Source organism: Manduca sexta, chromosome 26 (genome assembly GCF_014839805.1).
Source record: "Manduca sexta isolate Smith_Timp_Sample1 chromosome 26, JHU_Msex_v1.0, whole genome shotgun sequence".
NCBI lineage: Eukaryota > Metazoa > Arthropoda > Insecta > Lepidoptera > Sphingidae > Manduca > Manduca sexta.
Window position 1 is genome coordinate 15,974,911 of NC_051140.1, and position 18,001 is coordinate 15,992,911.

The following is an 18,001-nucleotide window of genomic DNA, read 5'->3' on the forward strand; positions in this document are numbered from 1 at the left end:
TCATTGAAATCATTTCTGATTTACATATTTTTTACTTTCTTTACCTATCACGAACTAATAGTGTTACCCAAGTTACACACTAATAGTGGACAATTAATATTTCCAACTCCTCCCTATCTTTCTATTTGATTAATTTCGTTGCGGGATAATGACATATTAGTTTATCCTGAGACTCGCCGAGCTTCACTGCTCGGTGTCATAAAATGCGTGCCACTGCTGATCCTGGCTTACAGGAGTTGTAGTGGTGGGTGTGAGGGCGGGAAAGTCTCGTTAATAGTGATTAGGTAGCAAAAGGAAAAAAAACAACTTAAAGTATAATGACCACACATCAATACTTACATTTCTTTATAGTGTCAAACTTTGATAACGATCAGAGCGTCGTTTATGTTTCTTTATTATAGTAATTTATTTCTTACGTGTTATATTTTTGTTTCGGGTTTGAAGAATGACTGCATATAACTTAAATTAAAACAGATTATGCATATTCCTAAAAATTTATTTATCTCTCTGATGAGATTCACGTCAAGCAGGCAGCCGGCTGTAGTGAACGTCAGGAAGTTCTTCCGATATGCATAAAACGTATTTTGTGCAATTTCGACATTGACATAAAGGTTTATGGTTAATATTTTTTAAAGCATACCAACTCATTCGCATCACTTTTGTCTTCTGTAAGACAGTGTTCTTAATACCTTGATATAAAATCTATTCTAATAAGCCATGGCCTCATGACAGAGCTGAAGTTATCTAAGTTAATACCTACTAATAACTTAGCAATCAAGACTTCATGTTGCCAATGCCTATCTACCATAACGTAGACGAGTTCAAACCTATGCATTTTGAACAGTCGCTTCTCGGGGCGGATTAATGGAAGTTGAATAATGAAATGGATTGCAAATTCGACGAGGCAAACGAGTCGTGCTTGCATTTTCAAAACATGGCTCATGGCTGCGGTTAAAGCATTAGGTGTTCGTGTCACAGAATACGTTACTATTTAAATGATCAAACTATTGATATTTCATTTTTTCTTTTACTAAATTAAAAATTATGGTGATTAAATCAAAGACGCCTACTTGAACAGTTCATACTAAACTGCATGGCCAACCTGAAGTATTTCACTCCATAATTTTGGTACGATAGGTACCTATAATCGCTAATGTATGTCTGATACGGCGATAGGCTCGCCCTCTATCACATCATGGCACGGAATACACATGGCGGAAATTGGAGCACCAGATACGCCCCTACACACCCCTTCGGGGATAAAAAGCGTGAGTGTGTGTGTGTGTGTGTATACAAGGATGAATTAAGTTTTGTAACTATCTGTTACTATAGCCCTTGGGCCATCGCATGACATTTCACCTAACAATAGCAATACTTAATAACAAACTTGGAACTTATCATTACGCGAGCCAAACGCAAGCCGAAAATAAAAGTTGTACCATTAATCTTCTAAGGAGGGGAACCGAGCAACTTTTAAACAGGCCAATGTAATTACATGCCACGGTTCTTACATCGAAACTTCGAGCAGCGATGTAAAACAACTTTGTGAATGAGTCGACGAAACTTAATTTTAACATGTATGAACACTGATACGAATACTTTATAATGACCTGAACGCCTACGGCTGGTTTTGAAATTAATTTTGTACAGTTTGGCGACGTGTATGGTGCAAAATAAATGTGGTGTACCTACTCAGTATACATATCACCTTTTATATTCCTCCATTGCCAGTAACAAAGGTGGTGATTATAACAAAATTAACAGTATAAAATTTTACGTCAGTAAAAATATATTTTACTCAGAAACAAAAAGCGCATATATAACATCCATCTCTGCGCTTAATTCGCATATTGTTTATAGGATTTCTCATAGTATTATTATAATAGTGATTTTCTATATATTTTTTATAGCCAAAGAAAGATTTTTATGAAAATTAAAATGATTTCTTTGCTATACACAAATTCAATATATTTTAATATTCTCCTTCACAATTTTCAAAACATGTTCTGAGATTTGTATAGAAGCATTTTCATTTCAGTTCGCAATTTCGAAGGACATTATTTTAGTTATGTTCAGTTACGTCAATCTTTCATTTCTCAATATAATAATATTGCCTCGGTGGCAGTTGTATTACGGTACAACTGTATTGCTGAGGTCTCGGATTCGATCCGGGGTCGAGCAAACTGACATTAGCTTTTTTTAATCAGTATCAATCCGGAGTCTGAAATTTATGTACATAATATGGGTGTACATAAAATTTATGTACTATAAAATGTGGGTACATAATATTTTTAATTTGATACTCTTACCAAAATTCCAATTCTCCATAACATCAGAGGAGTTAAAAACCAGCCAGGCATTCTCAACAACAAAATTAATTTCAATAATAAACTAGAATTTTAGAGGAAGTAAATCAAAACATATATTCAATATGAAAAAAAATAATTTATTAATTAAGGTATAAAAAAATATTAATTACAATAAAAAGGATAACTTAAAAAAATAACTATACATATCACCCTCTTGAATACAAACTGATAAGGTACTTAAGTGTTCAAAAGTTCAGGTTAGATATACACCACAGATATCGTCGGCTCACTATTACAAGGTCCTATTAACATAAGATCATTTGATGTGTAAATTGAATTACATATATAACATGATTTTAAGCCTTTTTCAGTGAAAATTTTCCAATAATCCCGAAAGATAAAGGAGGAAAAGTTCATCATTGTATTTACTAATTATTACCAATATAAAAAAAAAAAATATTATTTTTGCAATATAAGTAAAAATGAACATAGTACTTTGTAATAGTGAACCAACGATGCCAATATTACACATGTGCTGACCATTGAGTATTATTAAACAATGTGTAATCATACGGTACACACATTCTGATATAACATAAGGCTCGTACGTTTTAATTAAATAGAATATGGCAAACCGGTAAGCCAACTTACAATCTTATAATTCCACTCTATATAAATTTTGAAATTAATGTCATCAGTTTAATTGCAAAATTTGCAGTTTTGCGATTGTTACCCGTTCAGATAGCTGATCACTACATAAACTGCAAGAAAACCTGCCTGTTTTAGATGCCAATGTAGTTGAATTTGAAGATAACGAATGCATTGATCTGATAGCCATCTAGACGGACAATACATTATCTAGGTAATGTATAATGCATCCAATTTAACTAGACCGATCTGAAGTTAGTAAGTTCAATCGTCTCTAACTCTTACGAACTCCCAATTCGCATTGATTTTATAAAGTAATGGACAACTTGCATTTTTCTTTCATTTACTACGTCACTCGTTCCTAACTTCAGACTAGGTTTAAATAAATTGCGCAACTGTGACTACATTCAATTCAATCGTATTATTAACGATCAGTTTAGAAATAAGATGACATTTTTGTTTGAAAACAATGCATTGACTACGATTTAGAAGCTTTCTAAGAACGACATCACGTTATATCAATAATTGTATAATTTAACAGTCTTTATTAGATTCAAAATATATGTCCGCATAGTTCTTAAGTCATGTTTATTACAAAATTCAGTAATATTGTTCTCAGATAGCTTCAAAATTACATGGTTTACTTCTTTCAAATCCCCATAAAACATAAAGAAATAATATGTAACTTGTACGTACAGCTTTTAAGCCTTACATATAAATATATTTTTTGTTTATCGATATCACAATACATACATAGGCCTTCACAAAACCTCGACCAATCATATCACATGCGACATGAATCTATCACATCTCTCACACAATTAAAGCATCAGTTTCTTTGAAACATTCACTTTTCTCCAACAAGCAAAGAACCCATTGCTCATTTTTTTAGTTACTCACTTGATTATGTTTGAGTATATTTATTCCCAATATTGCAAATTGATATTTTATATCGTTTATAATTTATTATAATCATTGACAGAAATAAATTAATCATAATAATATTTATAAATTATGTTCTCGTGTTATTAATTCAAAATCCGATCAAGTGAGCACAATGTTATACAATTTTCAACAAAATTTATAATTTAACAAATACATTTTTGGTTTGGTTTAATACATTAATGGAGCTTGAGACGTATTGTTGAGCGACGATAGCAATTTTATGTAACTCTTATCAAATTATCTTTGCTTTATGCATATTCATAATGCAATTAATTGTTTTGCATGCTATAACAAAATATGACAAAATGTTTTGAAAGTGAAGGCTATACACGATGAGACGGTCGCATGGGCAGTCCTATGGAACAGAACAAAGTAGACAGTTTACGGGTCCGCTATGTTCGAAAACGTTTCACATTGGCAATTGCCACACAAAATCGAATGTTTCTTATTGATAAGCCAGTCCGTGAGACCGTCGCATCATGTATGCTTCTGTAATAAATTAGCCCGACTATTAAACCGCACCTTTAAAATCACGAAATTACACGAAAGTCGATGTTACAGTTAGTTTGTCACTTTTCAAATGTTGTGGATTATGAAGTCAATTTAACGGCTTTTTGCACTTGCGTCATAGTAATTCTAAAGGTGCGAAATATACATCATGGACTTTAATCAATATGACAATAACACGTTTATAATTACCACCAACACGTCACAACTACGCGTGTAGTTCAAACTCCAATAATAATTTGTAAAATGTGTCAGATGTCAAAAAGCGTTTCACCTATCCATATGGCGTTCTAACTTCCAAGCATCCACAACCGGAGCCAAGCAATGTCCCCGCCCCACTACACACGTAATGACGTCATAATACTACGCACGAGTGACGTCACAAGGTATATAATTCGATACATATTTGGAAGTGAAGTAACGTACAAGTTCCCACCCATTTGTTCAGACTAGTATCAAACATTGCCAACTTAGCTGCTTACGAGTTGCCAGAAATAAAGCTGAGTACGATAGTTAAAATATTAAAAGGGAAAGAGTAAAGTATGCCTGACTAACGACTATTCCTATGCCATATTTTTGTTGGGAAACGCGTACTACCATAAGCGCATACAATAGAAGTCATTGTACATTACATACAATACAATTATTATGCTCATTAAATTATAAGTTTAAAGGATACTAATATTATGTTGTTATTCCTACAAAAAAAAACTCAGGAATGTATCACGAGGCGTACTTTACGACACTTTCTACTTATCCCCTCTAATCTAAGTGTAAACAAAGTCGTTTGTGTATTCTTAGCTTTCTAAACTACTTGATGGATTTTGATGCTGTTTTGAGCATCGTTTAGAACATTTCATAGACTTGCACACAATGCGAATTGTTTAAGCCAAGCCGGGGCGGAACGCTAGTATCTTAGATTTAAACCTAACATTCAATTGAGTAAAGCTTTACTGCTAATTGGTACCACGATAGATCTAAAAAATGTAATTTTAGAGTTGTATCTTGGTTTAGCATTATTCTATTTATAAATAGATCTGTTTTAGTCTCACAAAAACGCACATGGAGTCTGCATATATGCATGTAAGTTACAGTGGCTGCTATATTTAGCCACCACCAACACGCTTTGTACTATGGAACATTATAGTTCAAGTAAAAAGCAACCATGGTACCAACTCACACGCTACCAGACTACATATAGCTAATACCATATCGCGTCGCCACCTGAGGTGTGTGGGTAGTCGCCACGGCCAACAGCAGCGGAACATCGTTCACGTCCACGTTGAGAGACTTCGTCAACGTCGCGATGTCGCAGAAGTCGGTTGACATCAACATGTCCGCTAGTGTTTTCGACAGCACGCAGAATTCACGAAGCTTCCCTTCCAAGAATGATAGACACTGGAACAATGGAAAGGTGAAATTACAATATGTTATTACTTGTAACGTTGCGTCGTTATGGACTGCCTCTGTGGACACCGTTCTGAAGTCCCGGGTTCCAATCCTGAGCGGGGTAGTGACATCGGTTTTCTGCTCAGGATCAGCCCTAAGTCTAGAATATGTGCCCGATGTGGCGATAGGCTCGCCTCCTACCACATCATGGGACGGAACACAATGCATTAGTTGCACATCTGTATATATCTTTGAGCGTGAAGGCTTGAAGTGTGGTTGCCTATTTGTCATATTGTTAATATACCGTATGTAAGAGAAACATATGTGAAAACAAAACAGGTTATAGTGCTGTTTTATAACCCAAAGACATTAAGTTAAAGTTATATATCTATACACAAAGGCGTATTAAATACAAAAATAATTAGTATATTTATATATTCGATAGCGATTCTTGAACTCATTGTAAACATTGTGGTAGATTTACTCCTATGGAAACTTTAAATAGTCAAAAATAATTATTCAAAACATACCTGATGAGCGGGCACTTTCGCCTTCCACATGAGCGGTAACGCGTCGAGCATTGAACCCACTAACGACGACATGCCACCCGACCCACACTCCCGTCCGACCACTCGCACCTCCCTGAAAAACATCCCGAAGGGGTGAGTAAATTTGTAAAAATACATAATGTGCCAATTGATTATTTCAGTCCCCTATCTATATAAATAAAAATCAGTTGCCACATGTATGTAAAAGCATCAGTCAGGAACGATTCGACCGACTAGACCTATTCCTGTTTTTGTTGCATTATGAGGACAAGGTTTGTATCAAAGATACATTTTGAAAAAGAAACAGAAAAAAACGGGAACTGTTGGCTATTTGATATTTTTGTATGAAAATATTTTTTGTACATGTCATACAAATCATCTAACCGATTACAATAATATTTTTTACGACAGTTTGAATTGCAACTAATTAAACTCTACTATGATACAAACATAAGATAATTTTGGACCAAATAAGTGACGCTGTTATCGAAACCTAAAAGATGAAAGGTATTTTACATAAAATGCGGTTTATGGTAGGACAAGGTCTGCCAGGCCCACTAGTAATAAATATTAATAATGGATCTCTGTATTATATGCTCACTGCTGAGCACGCTCCTCTACTAAGAAGATAAGGTTTTTAGTCCCACAAAAAACAGTTTTTATACCCTGATCAGAAAAATAAAAACCCTGCTTTAAGGCCGCCACTTTCACTTTTTGGTTTAAAAGTTAACGTTGTCATTACAAGACATTAATTCGATATTTTATCACAATATAGCCAGGTATTTAAGTTTCCTGAACATAGTATAAAAATACTCATTGACTGGGACTATAGTATATGAATAATTTCTAGATTATTTGTAAGTAGCTTTTGCACGCGGCTTCGCCCGTGTGCAGTTTTTCGGGATAAATGTCCCGCTATCTATAAATTTTCCCGGGATAGAAAGTCTATAACCTTCCCAAGGTCTTAAACTATCTCCATACCAAATTTCATAAAAATTCGTTCAATAGATTTTGAGAAAATAGATAACATACAAACAGAAAAGGGGACTTTATCTTATAACTAGCTTTTGCCCGCGGCTCCGCCCGCGTTATAAAGTTTTTCAGGCTAAAGTTTTCCGTTATAAAAGTAGTAGTTTCCCGGGAGCCTATGTTCTTCCCAGGGTCTCAAACTGTCTCCATACCAAATTTCATCTTAATACGTTGGGTAGTTTTTGAGTTTAACACGTTCAGGCAGACAGATGCAGCGGGGGACTTTTGTTTTATAATATATTTTTTAGAACTTTTTAAGTGGAACAATCCCGTCATACATCATTGTTGCATAACTTTAACCGTTTAAGCAGCGCAGGCAACGGAAGCTCTCAAAACTAATAATTTTCCCCGTTTTTGCAACATGTTTCATTACTGCTCCGCTCCATATTGGTCATAGCGTGATGATATATAACTTTGAGCACTCCACAAACAAAGGACTATTCAACACAAAAAGAATTTTTCAGTTCGAATCGGTAGTTCCTGAGATTAGCCATTACTGCTCCGCTCCTATTGGGTATAGCGTGATGATATATAGCCTATAGCACTCCACAAACAAAGGGCTATCCAACGCAAAAATATTTTTTCAGTTTGGACAGGTAGTTCTTGAGATTAGCTATTACTGCTCCGCTCCTATGGGGTATAGCGTGATGATATATAGCCTATAGCATTCCACGAACTAAGTACTATCCAACGCAAAAAGAATTTTTCAGTTTGGACCGGTAGTTCCTGAGATCAGCCATTACTGCTCCGCTCCTATTGGGTATAGCGTGATGATATATAGCCTATAGCACTCTACGAATAAAGGGCTATCCAATGCAAAAAGAATTTTTCGGATTGGACCGGTAGTTCCTGAGATTAGCGCGTTCAAACAAACAAACAAACAAACTCTTCAGCTTTATATAATAGTATAGATATGTATAGATAAAAAGTATTTTACTGATCCTACATCCGAATAAAAGCGGAAATATAAAGAAAGCTTACCAATTATTTGTATCGGCTACGATGGCGACCGCCTGCAGCGGCGATTCTAACGTTTTGTTTAGAAAGGATGTGAGATCCAAGTCCCGCCTCAGTTCCATCTCCCACAACTTCGGGTTTGCGATTGTTCCTGTAATAACAATAATATCGATTATAATCTATTTAAATCCTTACAAAATTAGACAAATGTAATAAATATCGAATATTAATTATTACTAATGTCTACGAAAATGTTAGACATCGACATAAAACTAGTTTTCGGATTTTATCGCGATTTTTACATTTTTATTTTCTCCCCACGTATCGAAAACTGCAGCGTTCATGGTCGCAAATAGACGAGATATTAATCAGCTGAAAAATAAAAAAAATCCAAAACTAGTTATATTTCAAAATGGAATATTGCCAGATTTAAAAAAAATATAACTAGTATAAAATATTGCTATATCCAAAAACAAAGCTTTAAACGATGTTTACTTTTCAAAATTCAGTTCATATTTAACAAAACTCGACTGCGTTTTCACCAAATACTGAACTGTCAATCATTAAATCGTTTAAAAAATGCGCAAACTCCCACATGAATTATACATTCAACGGTTTATTCTAGACATAATCAAATAGTATGATGAAAACCAGTCGCTGTAACCAGAAATAACACGAGCTTATTCCTGGTACCTTAATGGACAGTTCATTAAATTCCATTAAACCGTTAATCTAAAGTGGTATTTCACCCTGTAGTTTACATAAGGTGATAATTAGTGAAATGTACTAAAACGATTTGTCGCAATAAAATTATACTTCCTAAGTAGAACGTGTTGCTATAAATACATGGAATTATCAGTGAATTAATTAAATACTAGTCCGAGATTAATTAGCAGAGTTAGAGGAATGAATTAAATTAATTTGTCATCGTAAAGTAATGTCTTGCAACGGGGAAAAACATAAACAGTTTAAAAGATATTTTGTTTAAAAGAATATTGTTTTAAACACAAAAGGTATAATAAGGTATTTGTTCATGGCGTCTTTGACTTTTTGACAGCATAAATTATAATTGGTCGGACTGCCGGCCATTAGTATGAATATTTCTGTTTCAGATTTGATCTGCCAATTAAACCTTACCTCTGTGTGTCGCGTGTGCGAGACGTAAAAATTAAAAAATAAATTTCCATAAAGACTGTACAAAAAGTATAGAACCCACTTTATAGTTCGGTCTGAGAAAGAAAAACTTGGCATCGATAATTATGATAAGTAACATAAAAAATGAAATTGTATAGCTTACCTTGTAATATTAAATCAGGTACGTAGTGGTCAGTGAGGCCGCCCAGCAGCGACGCGTCGAACCCCGACCGCGCCGACAGCGGCGCCGCCTTGCACGACACGCACAGCGGCGGCAACGAGAACTCCAGCACCTCCTTCACGTCTATCAGCTTGTCGCCCTCCCTCTCCCTCTTCTTCCCCTCTGGCCTCTTCGGTTCCGACACATTCTGGTTTGCCTCCGGCGTGGCGACGTTCACGACGACAGTGTTCTCTTTCCGCCGCCGTACGAACGTCTTAGGCGACATCTCGCGTTGCTGCGCGTCGTCTACAATCGTCTCCTTGGCGTGCTGCGGCTCCAGCTGGCGCGGGATGTCGTTCATGTACTCCATCTCGGAGGCGTTGGTGGGCGTCTGCAGCATGGACTCCATGAGCTGGCACTTAACACACGTCTCGCAGCGCTCCTCCTGTATCGGCGGCACGACCGTCGGATCGAACTGGAAGTTGTCCAACTTCAAATTCCCCGGTTTGCCGATGTAATGTCTGTCAAGTATCTCTAAGTTTTTACTCTTCATATAATTAGTGACTATCTGTGGGTATTTATCGAACTCGAACTTAAAACCGGAATGTTTTATAGGTTTGGAATGTTGAAGTATCTGCCCGCAGCACTTGGACGGGCTGTCGGCGCCGTTGTTCTGCTCGCAGCTGTCCTTCGTGCAGCCCTCCGTCTTGGTCTCCGCGATGTCCAGGTTGAGCGGCTCGTTGTGGACCTTAGAAGACTTCTTCACGCTCTTGCCGTCAGCCGATTTGTTCTTCAGTCCAACCAACTTCTCGTTATCACCTAACACGAATACGACTTTCTGCGCGGGCTCATCCGAGACCACCGAGTTAAGACTAGAATCCGAAGAGGCCTTGGACGAAAGCAACATTGTGGTGTTCCTCCTCAGCTGCCCGACCACGAGACTGTCGCTAGTGGAGCCGCCGTCCTGCTTGCTGAAGTCCGCACTGTTAGAGAGCTTTAGTGTTAAATTGGCCAGCGTCGCGGACCTCTTGATGCTGACGTCGCTGGCAGCTAACGTACTCACACTACTGTCACTGTTCTGAGTATTCACTGGCACTTTTAAACTTTCCACGGAATCGAACTGCGCTAGCCTATTCACTTGCGTGGCGGTACGCTTCATGCCCCCCTCGGGCCTCGTCACGTGCACCACTTTGGTCTCTTTTGGTGAACACTTCTGGAACTGGAAGTCACTCCGCCTGACGTCGCCGCAGCGCAAGAAGTAAGTCAACACGACGAGCAGTCTGTTGATGAACTGCGTGTTGGTGGCGCCGCTGATGATGGTGCGAGCGGCTCGCGGCGGGAACCCGATGTTCCCACAGAGATCGTTGAGTTGTGCCCACAGCGCGTTGTATGGCCGCTTAGATTCCACCTCGTCCCCGATGGTCGCCTTGTGGTAATCGATGGTGTCGTAAGGACTGACGGTGGTCACCCAGCCGAGGTGGTACGTGAGGATGTGTGTTAACAGTGTGCTGACGAAGCTGTAACAAGAAATGACACGTTTCAATTAAACGTAAATTACACAATTTGCGTATAAGTATGGATCATGACCTAAAAATTAATGGATACGCCGGAATGAGGTTAGGGAGTGTTAAATCAATTGGGAATGTAAATATTTACACATAGAAGCTATTATAATGACCTAATTAGTGTAATGCGTAATGTAATTGATTTTATCATTGCAAAGGTCACACTTATTCAAATATGAGGGCAATGCATAATATCACGTGAGAATCAAAATGCAATTTACAATCTACACTTGGACACAAGGTCAAGAAGCCTTAAATGTTATGAAGCATCCTTCTCGGCAGAGCTGTGAAGCTGTACTTAATGTTAGGTAACGAACGCCGTCACCTTCAAATACCAAGACTTCGACATGTTATCTAGAATTATGTGTGTATTTTATTTTATTTAATGAAATCATTCACCAATAAGATCTTATGTACAAAATGGTCACACTAAAAATTGATTAAAAAGTATTACGTTTTAAAATATCTTAATAGACAATTCAGTGGTTCTATTTAGAATGTCCTTTGACGGTCATCATACAAAAACGAAAAGGACTAAATTCATGTTTGACCAACATCAAAACAAAAAAATATATATATCGAAAGACATAAGACAAAAAGACATAAATGTGATAAAATTTGTAAATAAAGTTGTATAACTGGTATAAGGTTTGTAGCAGCCCTATTTGTTACCGCAGTGTGATATGATGTCTTGAACGCACGCATGCGGGCGCAACCACAAGCAAAAACTAGTAAATAATAAACGCTAACATGAAAAATGTATCCAAGAAACATCACAAGATCATACACGAGCAAAAATCTCCGGAAAATAAACACCAAACGGTGCAAATAATCGCAAACATTAAAATGTTTTAAGCAACATAACGAGCTCTCATTAGTTAATGTTATTGCACAACAAAGCTCGACCATTTGCTCGCGTCAACAGCGCGGGATGAAAAAACATGGATATCGCAATCACGTGACGACGGCGTACAGAAATAGTTTGCATGACCGTACCTGCCATTTTAAATATATTTTTTAAAGACATCTCCATTCACACGTTCGCGTAATTATCGGTCGTACGATAGCTCTAACACACGTTGGATGATCTCCAAACAATCGGGGCTCGTTTGCGTTGAGTACGATTGATTGTTGGGATTTATTTATTGTATGAGTAATGATTGTGAGGCGGTATTAGAGTTCTGTTTAGGAGAAACGTTCATGGATAAATTTCTATAGCATTACTTTGACACTAAGATCAAGATTTCGTAATTCATTTTTTAAGAATCTATTCGTGTTACTTATTCTTTAATTAGCCGCTCTGGCTGTATAAGAAACCTTTCCATGTACTAAACAAATTGAAAAATATAACAATATTATAAATGCGAAAGTTTATGTTAATGTTTGGATGTTTAGAAGTTTCTTAGAAGTAAACGCAGTAACATCTGAACGGATTTGGATGAAATTTGGCACACGGATGGTCCATGTCCTGGATTAACTCATAGTTACTTTTGTCTCGGTAATTTGTTCCCGTGGAAAATCATAGATGTTTTTATTAATTTCGCTGACTTAGTACAAATGGCAATATAAATCACTATAATGTTTTATGGACTTTTGTAGCGGAAAAGGCTATGTACGCAGGCAAAGCCGCGAGCAATACCTAGTAAAATAATATATGAACATTAATAAGACGTATTGTCATGCGCTATGGCGCGACATACTAACGTGCTAACGTTCTACGGAACCCGATCAATTCGAACGCGAAACAGAATTCAACGTTTCTTTTAATAGCTTCAGACACATTTGTCACAATAATTGTTTTTATCTACAGTTTTATGTATTGAAAACACTTTCAGACACAAAAATAAATACATTTTAGTGATAATAGACATAAAGTAAAAATAAATTTGTCAAAACTAAAGTTGTTATTGCTAATATACTGCGCGTAGCTTAAATGCTCACGAAGTTATCTGTAGTTGAACTGCACAGTGCACATTATTGTTGATTGCGTAGACTGCAAACTGCGTTAAGTCGATTTGCAGTTTTTAAGTGTGAAACCTGTTAATGGGATATGGCTTATCGACTGCAAGGATGAGGAGGAAAGTTGGAAGGGAATATTCTTTGTGAATTTATCGTTCGCTTTAACGGTGAAGGAAAACATCGTGAGGAAACCTGCACATCTGAGAAGTTCTCTATAGGAATTTCGAAGGTGTGTGAAGTCTACCAATCCGTACTGGGCCAGCGTGGTGGACTAAGGCCTAATCCCTCTCAGTAGTAGAGGAGGCCCGTGCTCAGCAGTGGGCAAGTATATAATACAGGGCTGATATTATTATTATTATATTATTATCTAGAAGTGTGGTAAAAGGAAAAGGAACCTTCTTAGGATGGGCGGAGGGTAGAAGGCCAGGAAATGTTAGCGGGTCTTCATAGGCCTCAATGTGTATTGACAACCAAGAGGCATTGCCTAGGGCCACGGTAAATGTCCCTCCGTACATGGACGTGCATTCGCTGTGGAGACCGAGCGCACAAGAATTGCCTCGAGTCGACTTGCAGTTGAAACATTTAATTTATTAATAGTTTATACCATTAATCTGATATAACCGTAAATGAATGCAACTTGGTAATAATTTATGATTTACAGCATTTAGTGTATATTTCATAATATTTTTCTTGGACGTGGAAATCATCATGATTAGTTATCACCGCTATTATAAATTCCTTGCCTTTTACAAGATTTTATATCATATTTATTTGCAAATTGAATTATATATATTACATAATTCTAAGCCGACTTCAATGAAAATGTGTAATAATTCCGAAAAGTAAACAAAGGGGAAACCATGAATTATTGTGTTTTTAATTACCAACGAGAAAATATTTAATATCATTATTGCAACATAAGTCAAAATTAACATAGGGCCTTGTAACAGTCAGCCGGCGTGATATAGTTAGAGTAATCATTATCGAACTCTGCGTGTGTTAAAGTGACCAATTGATAAACATACAATTTTTATTTCAGGGTCCTGAGTAATGTTGCTACCAATAAACAATTGTGGCACTTATTAACTAAAGCCGCTCGTCTTCAGTTGTATAATACATTTTACTATTATATAATATGTAATAAAAACACAATTTTATTGCATCTGTTCTAGACAATGTAAATAAAAAAATATATTTATTTCTTAATATTGTTTGCCGTTTTAATTGCTTTTAAATAAAGATAAATTTTAAGATCATGTGATTTGCGTGTCGCGACCTAGACGCGGACGGATTGGACGCGTCATCGCCTCAACTCAAATGTCAGGCGCGTATGCATGTCGCTGGACGTTTGGGAAATAATATACTTTACGATGTGTCTAGACTGTTGGCAGGAGCCATAAATCTAATGTTTATCCTCTTGTTTACATAAAAGTGAATTTATTGTATCTCACTGTTATAGCGGCTAGTTTAATAATTCGAGTAATATAATCAGAAATTCCAAGATCGTAATAAAGTTGACTTCTGGTCGATTCTGAATCTACTGTTTTTTTTAACGCAATGTCGATTTGGAGCTACATAATTGCAAATAAAACAATTTTGACTGATCATGACAACGCTAAAAGGAATAAACTATTAAACAATAATTTAATATTGCCAACGAGAAACAATTTATTATTTCCGTACTACTATAAACAAAACGAATATCACCACATATTAGTAATATTTCTTAAACACAATCAAAACAAATTAAAGCCGACATTTATTTATCGCACCACTAAAGTCATTTAGTAAATTGTCTAATCTCGAACCTTGCCAACACCATGTTCGCGTAATAAAGCTTTTTTGTTTTTTTTGTATCATGTCACGTGCATTCCGTGGGTAAGATTTCTCACATCAACAAGTTTGATACAAAACTGCGAATTATTAGCGCGGACTTGATCTATTTCTGAATAAAATTACAGTGTTGCGAAGCGATACACCGGCTCACGTGATAGCGAGGGATATTCAACGTTAAAATTAATGTCGAAACTCGAATAGCGTTGGACAACGGCTATACGTTCGTGAATGTATGAAATTCAAATGATATGCTTTTTTTTGTCGTTACACTTTCGATTGGTGTTGGGTTTTTTTGTGTATCGAATTACATATTGTGTAACCCGTTAGTTATAAATACGACACACTCTTTTCGTTATTAGTATACATCGTATTCTACATACATTTCACTTCAATTTTGGGTATAAATATATTCTTGCAATATTTTTGAAAATGAATGAGGGGTACTTATACGTTATAGAATAAGTGCTGATTCTAAACGCAGAATAAAGTTTTCTACGAAATAAATTATAACCTAAAAGACGTATGTAATTGATTAAGTCTATTCATGCGATCTTCACTTTTAGTCTTTCCTTGTTGTATTTTTTTTCTTCAAATCATTTTTTCATTAATAAAACAGCCTGTCTCGTAATGTTTTATGTTAATGCTTTGTGGTAATTAACGTGTTACACAACGGATGTCGATAATCACTCGCTTATAGGGATGTAGCTACAGCCGTATCAGTGATACGGGGCTCCCGACCTTCGGGGTCACTCTTGGCCCATACCTACATTAAACTAAGCGGGCGTCCAAAAGTTCATACTGCCCTAAAGAGCACCCAACAAATTTAGATTTATAGCCACTCTATGGCAAGCTACGCTACTGCTCCCTTACCTTTTATTTTAGAGAACATATTATAAGACGACTTATTTGACAAGCATTCTCAGACTGTGTGAAACAGGCTCTTGACCATTAAAGCATCGGAATGTTTGCCGGCAAACATGACAGCTGCATGACATTACGCGTGTCAAGGAAAAATAACCTTATTATGTAGTATATAAGGTTACATTCCCGTGACACACGCGTAATGTCATGTAGCTGTCATGTTTGCCGGCAAACATTCTGATGCTTTAATGGTAAAAAAAGTGATCGTGTAGACTCACAAGTTGGTGTCCTTGGTGTCGGCGAGGCTGAGCACGGCGCACAGGTCGGCGAGCAGCGCGTCCGCGGTGTTGCTCGCTGCGCGCGCGTCGCTCGTCACCACGCTCAGCCACACCGGCTGCAGCCGCGGCCCGTACACCAGGTCCGACAACCTGCAACGGTACTATCTTAGCGTAACGCTGACGGAGGTTTTGGGAAAAAAGGTTTTCTTCAACCAAAGACAATATAGATACATGACAACAGGGAATGCGGTGTCTAATTACTTGAAACTTTCGATTGTAGCTTCGACTTTTAAGAAGAATGGATAATTTTGATACTAGGTAAGATTTTTTAACGTGTTTGTGTGAAATTTGCTTTAAAGTATGTAACACATATTGTTTTCTCTGTGATTTCTGTATTCCGATTATTACCGGTCATGTCTAGTAGTGCGAAGTAATAATGTACTATTTACATATTTGTCGATCAAATAATATGAATCGATAATAGACGTTTGTAGCGGGCGTTGCCCTTTAATAATAACTGGTTTACAAAATACGGTCAAATTTAATGAGAAAAAGATGAACACAAGTCTAAAGGACTGAAACATTTTCGATAATTACTATAGAACGATTGAATAAAAATACTGCACAACACTAAAACATTAAACAGTATAGTTAATTATAGATCGGACATTAGGGCGAAATTTTTGCTCCTAAAGTTATGACCAATCGGTAAGAAGTCGTTGTCTTATTTAAAATGTCCCTGTGACAAGATGCCACAGTGTCCTTAAATATTTATAAAAAAATAATATATTTACAGAAAATATGCTAGCATATGCTAGCTATGAAAACACGCATTAAAAACTTGCAACGATATGGAAAACGTAAGAAGTATTTTACTATTTTTTTGCTATTTCATGGTAGATTGAGTAACCATCGCATGAGCGCAAAAATGTATGACAATCTTCTCAATGTTTGCTCTTTATAACGTTAGAACTCTTTCACAACGCGACTATTAACCAAAAATCACGAAACATACAAACCAGGTCACGGGGATGATTATGATAAACCATTTAATTTTGAAATATCATTAATCATTCCTAATTCTGGACGTTAGGTATCAATTCACTAAAAAGCATACGAATGTCAAAATATTGGCGAAGTAATTAGAAAGTCGTTGCACTCGCGGCACTAAACAACTAAAACAAATGGAATAAACCTGGCATCTGTCATTACACATTTCACTCATAGCGAGAGCCTTTCGAGGCTAGGTCATAAGAAAATACTAGAATTCCGTCTGTTTTTTGTACTAGTGCAACTTGCCAAAGCATCTTTATCATATTTGCGAACTGGAAAATACTAAATGACACAAAAAATTGTAACCACTTTTCGAATGTCTCTTTGCATTTAGTGTAAATGACCTCTGAAATTGACTTTCCTTCGCTTAACCTCACGTCTCTATTCGAAAGTTTGTAGATTTATCATAACGTAATATATTACTTTTGAACCTAGAAAAGTACATATTTATTCCAATTACCTCTCAAGCGAGTGGAGTTGTGAACCAAAACTATTAAGTATAGTATTAACCAATTCCACACATTGTCTTCCTGGACTCGAAAACTAAAAATTCACTTTTTACAATTTATTTCGTCATGAAAACACATTTAATGACCATAGATAAACCTGTGTAGAGTTGCAGTTTACGTTAAAGCGCGGCATTATGGTATAAAGTTCAATAGACACAGCCCACGATATACAACTTCTGATCTATTTTAGTTAGCTGCTAAATGTGGTAAATATGACAAATAAATATTCTTGCTAATATTTTAATATTACGCTATAAATATGAATGCAAATAAAATCAATAGATATTAAAGCGCGATACATATTATGTTCAATA

General features: G+C 36.4%; 1 protein-coding gene across 2 annotated transcripts in view; it reads right to left on the reverse strand.

Annotated features, from left to right (window-relative positions):
- Window positions 1-2,425: 2,425 nt before the first annotated feature.
- Window positions 2,426-18,001, reverse strand: part of LOC115450832 (folliculin-interacting protein 2) — a 42,710-nt gene continuing 27,134 nt past the window's right edge. For both annotated transcript variants that reach the window (XM_037443683.1, XM_037443684.1), the window contains exons 9-13: window positions 16,126-16,275; window positions 9,630-11,143; window positions 8,357-8,483; window positions 6,329-6,440; window positions 2,426-5,807 (exon numbers count right to left, since the gene is read on the reverse strand). In XM_037443683.1, coding sequence (XP_037299580.1) covers window positions 5,601-5,807; window positions 6,329-6,440; window positions 8,357-8,483; window positions 9,630-11,143; window positions 16,126-16,275 — 2,110 coding nt within the window. In that variant the 3' untranslated portion in view covers window positions 2,426-5,600. The remainder of the gene's footprint in view (window positions 5,808-6,328; window positions 6,441-8,356; window positions 8,484-9,629; window positions 11,144-16,125; window positions 16,276-18,001) is intronic.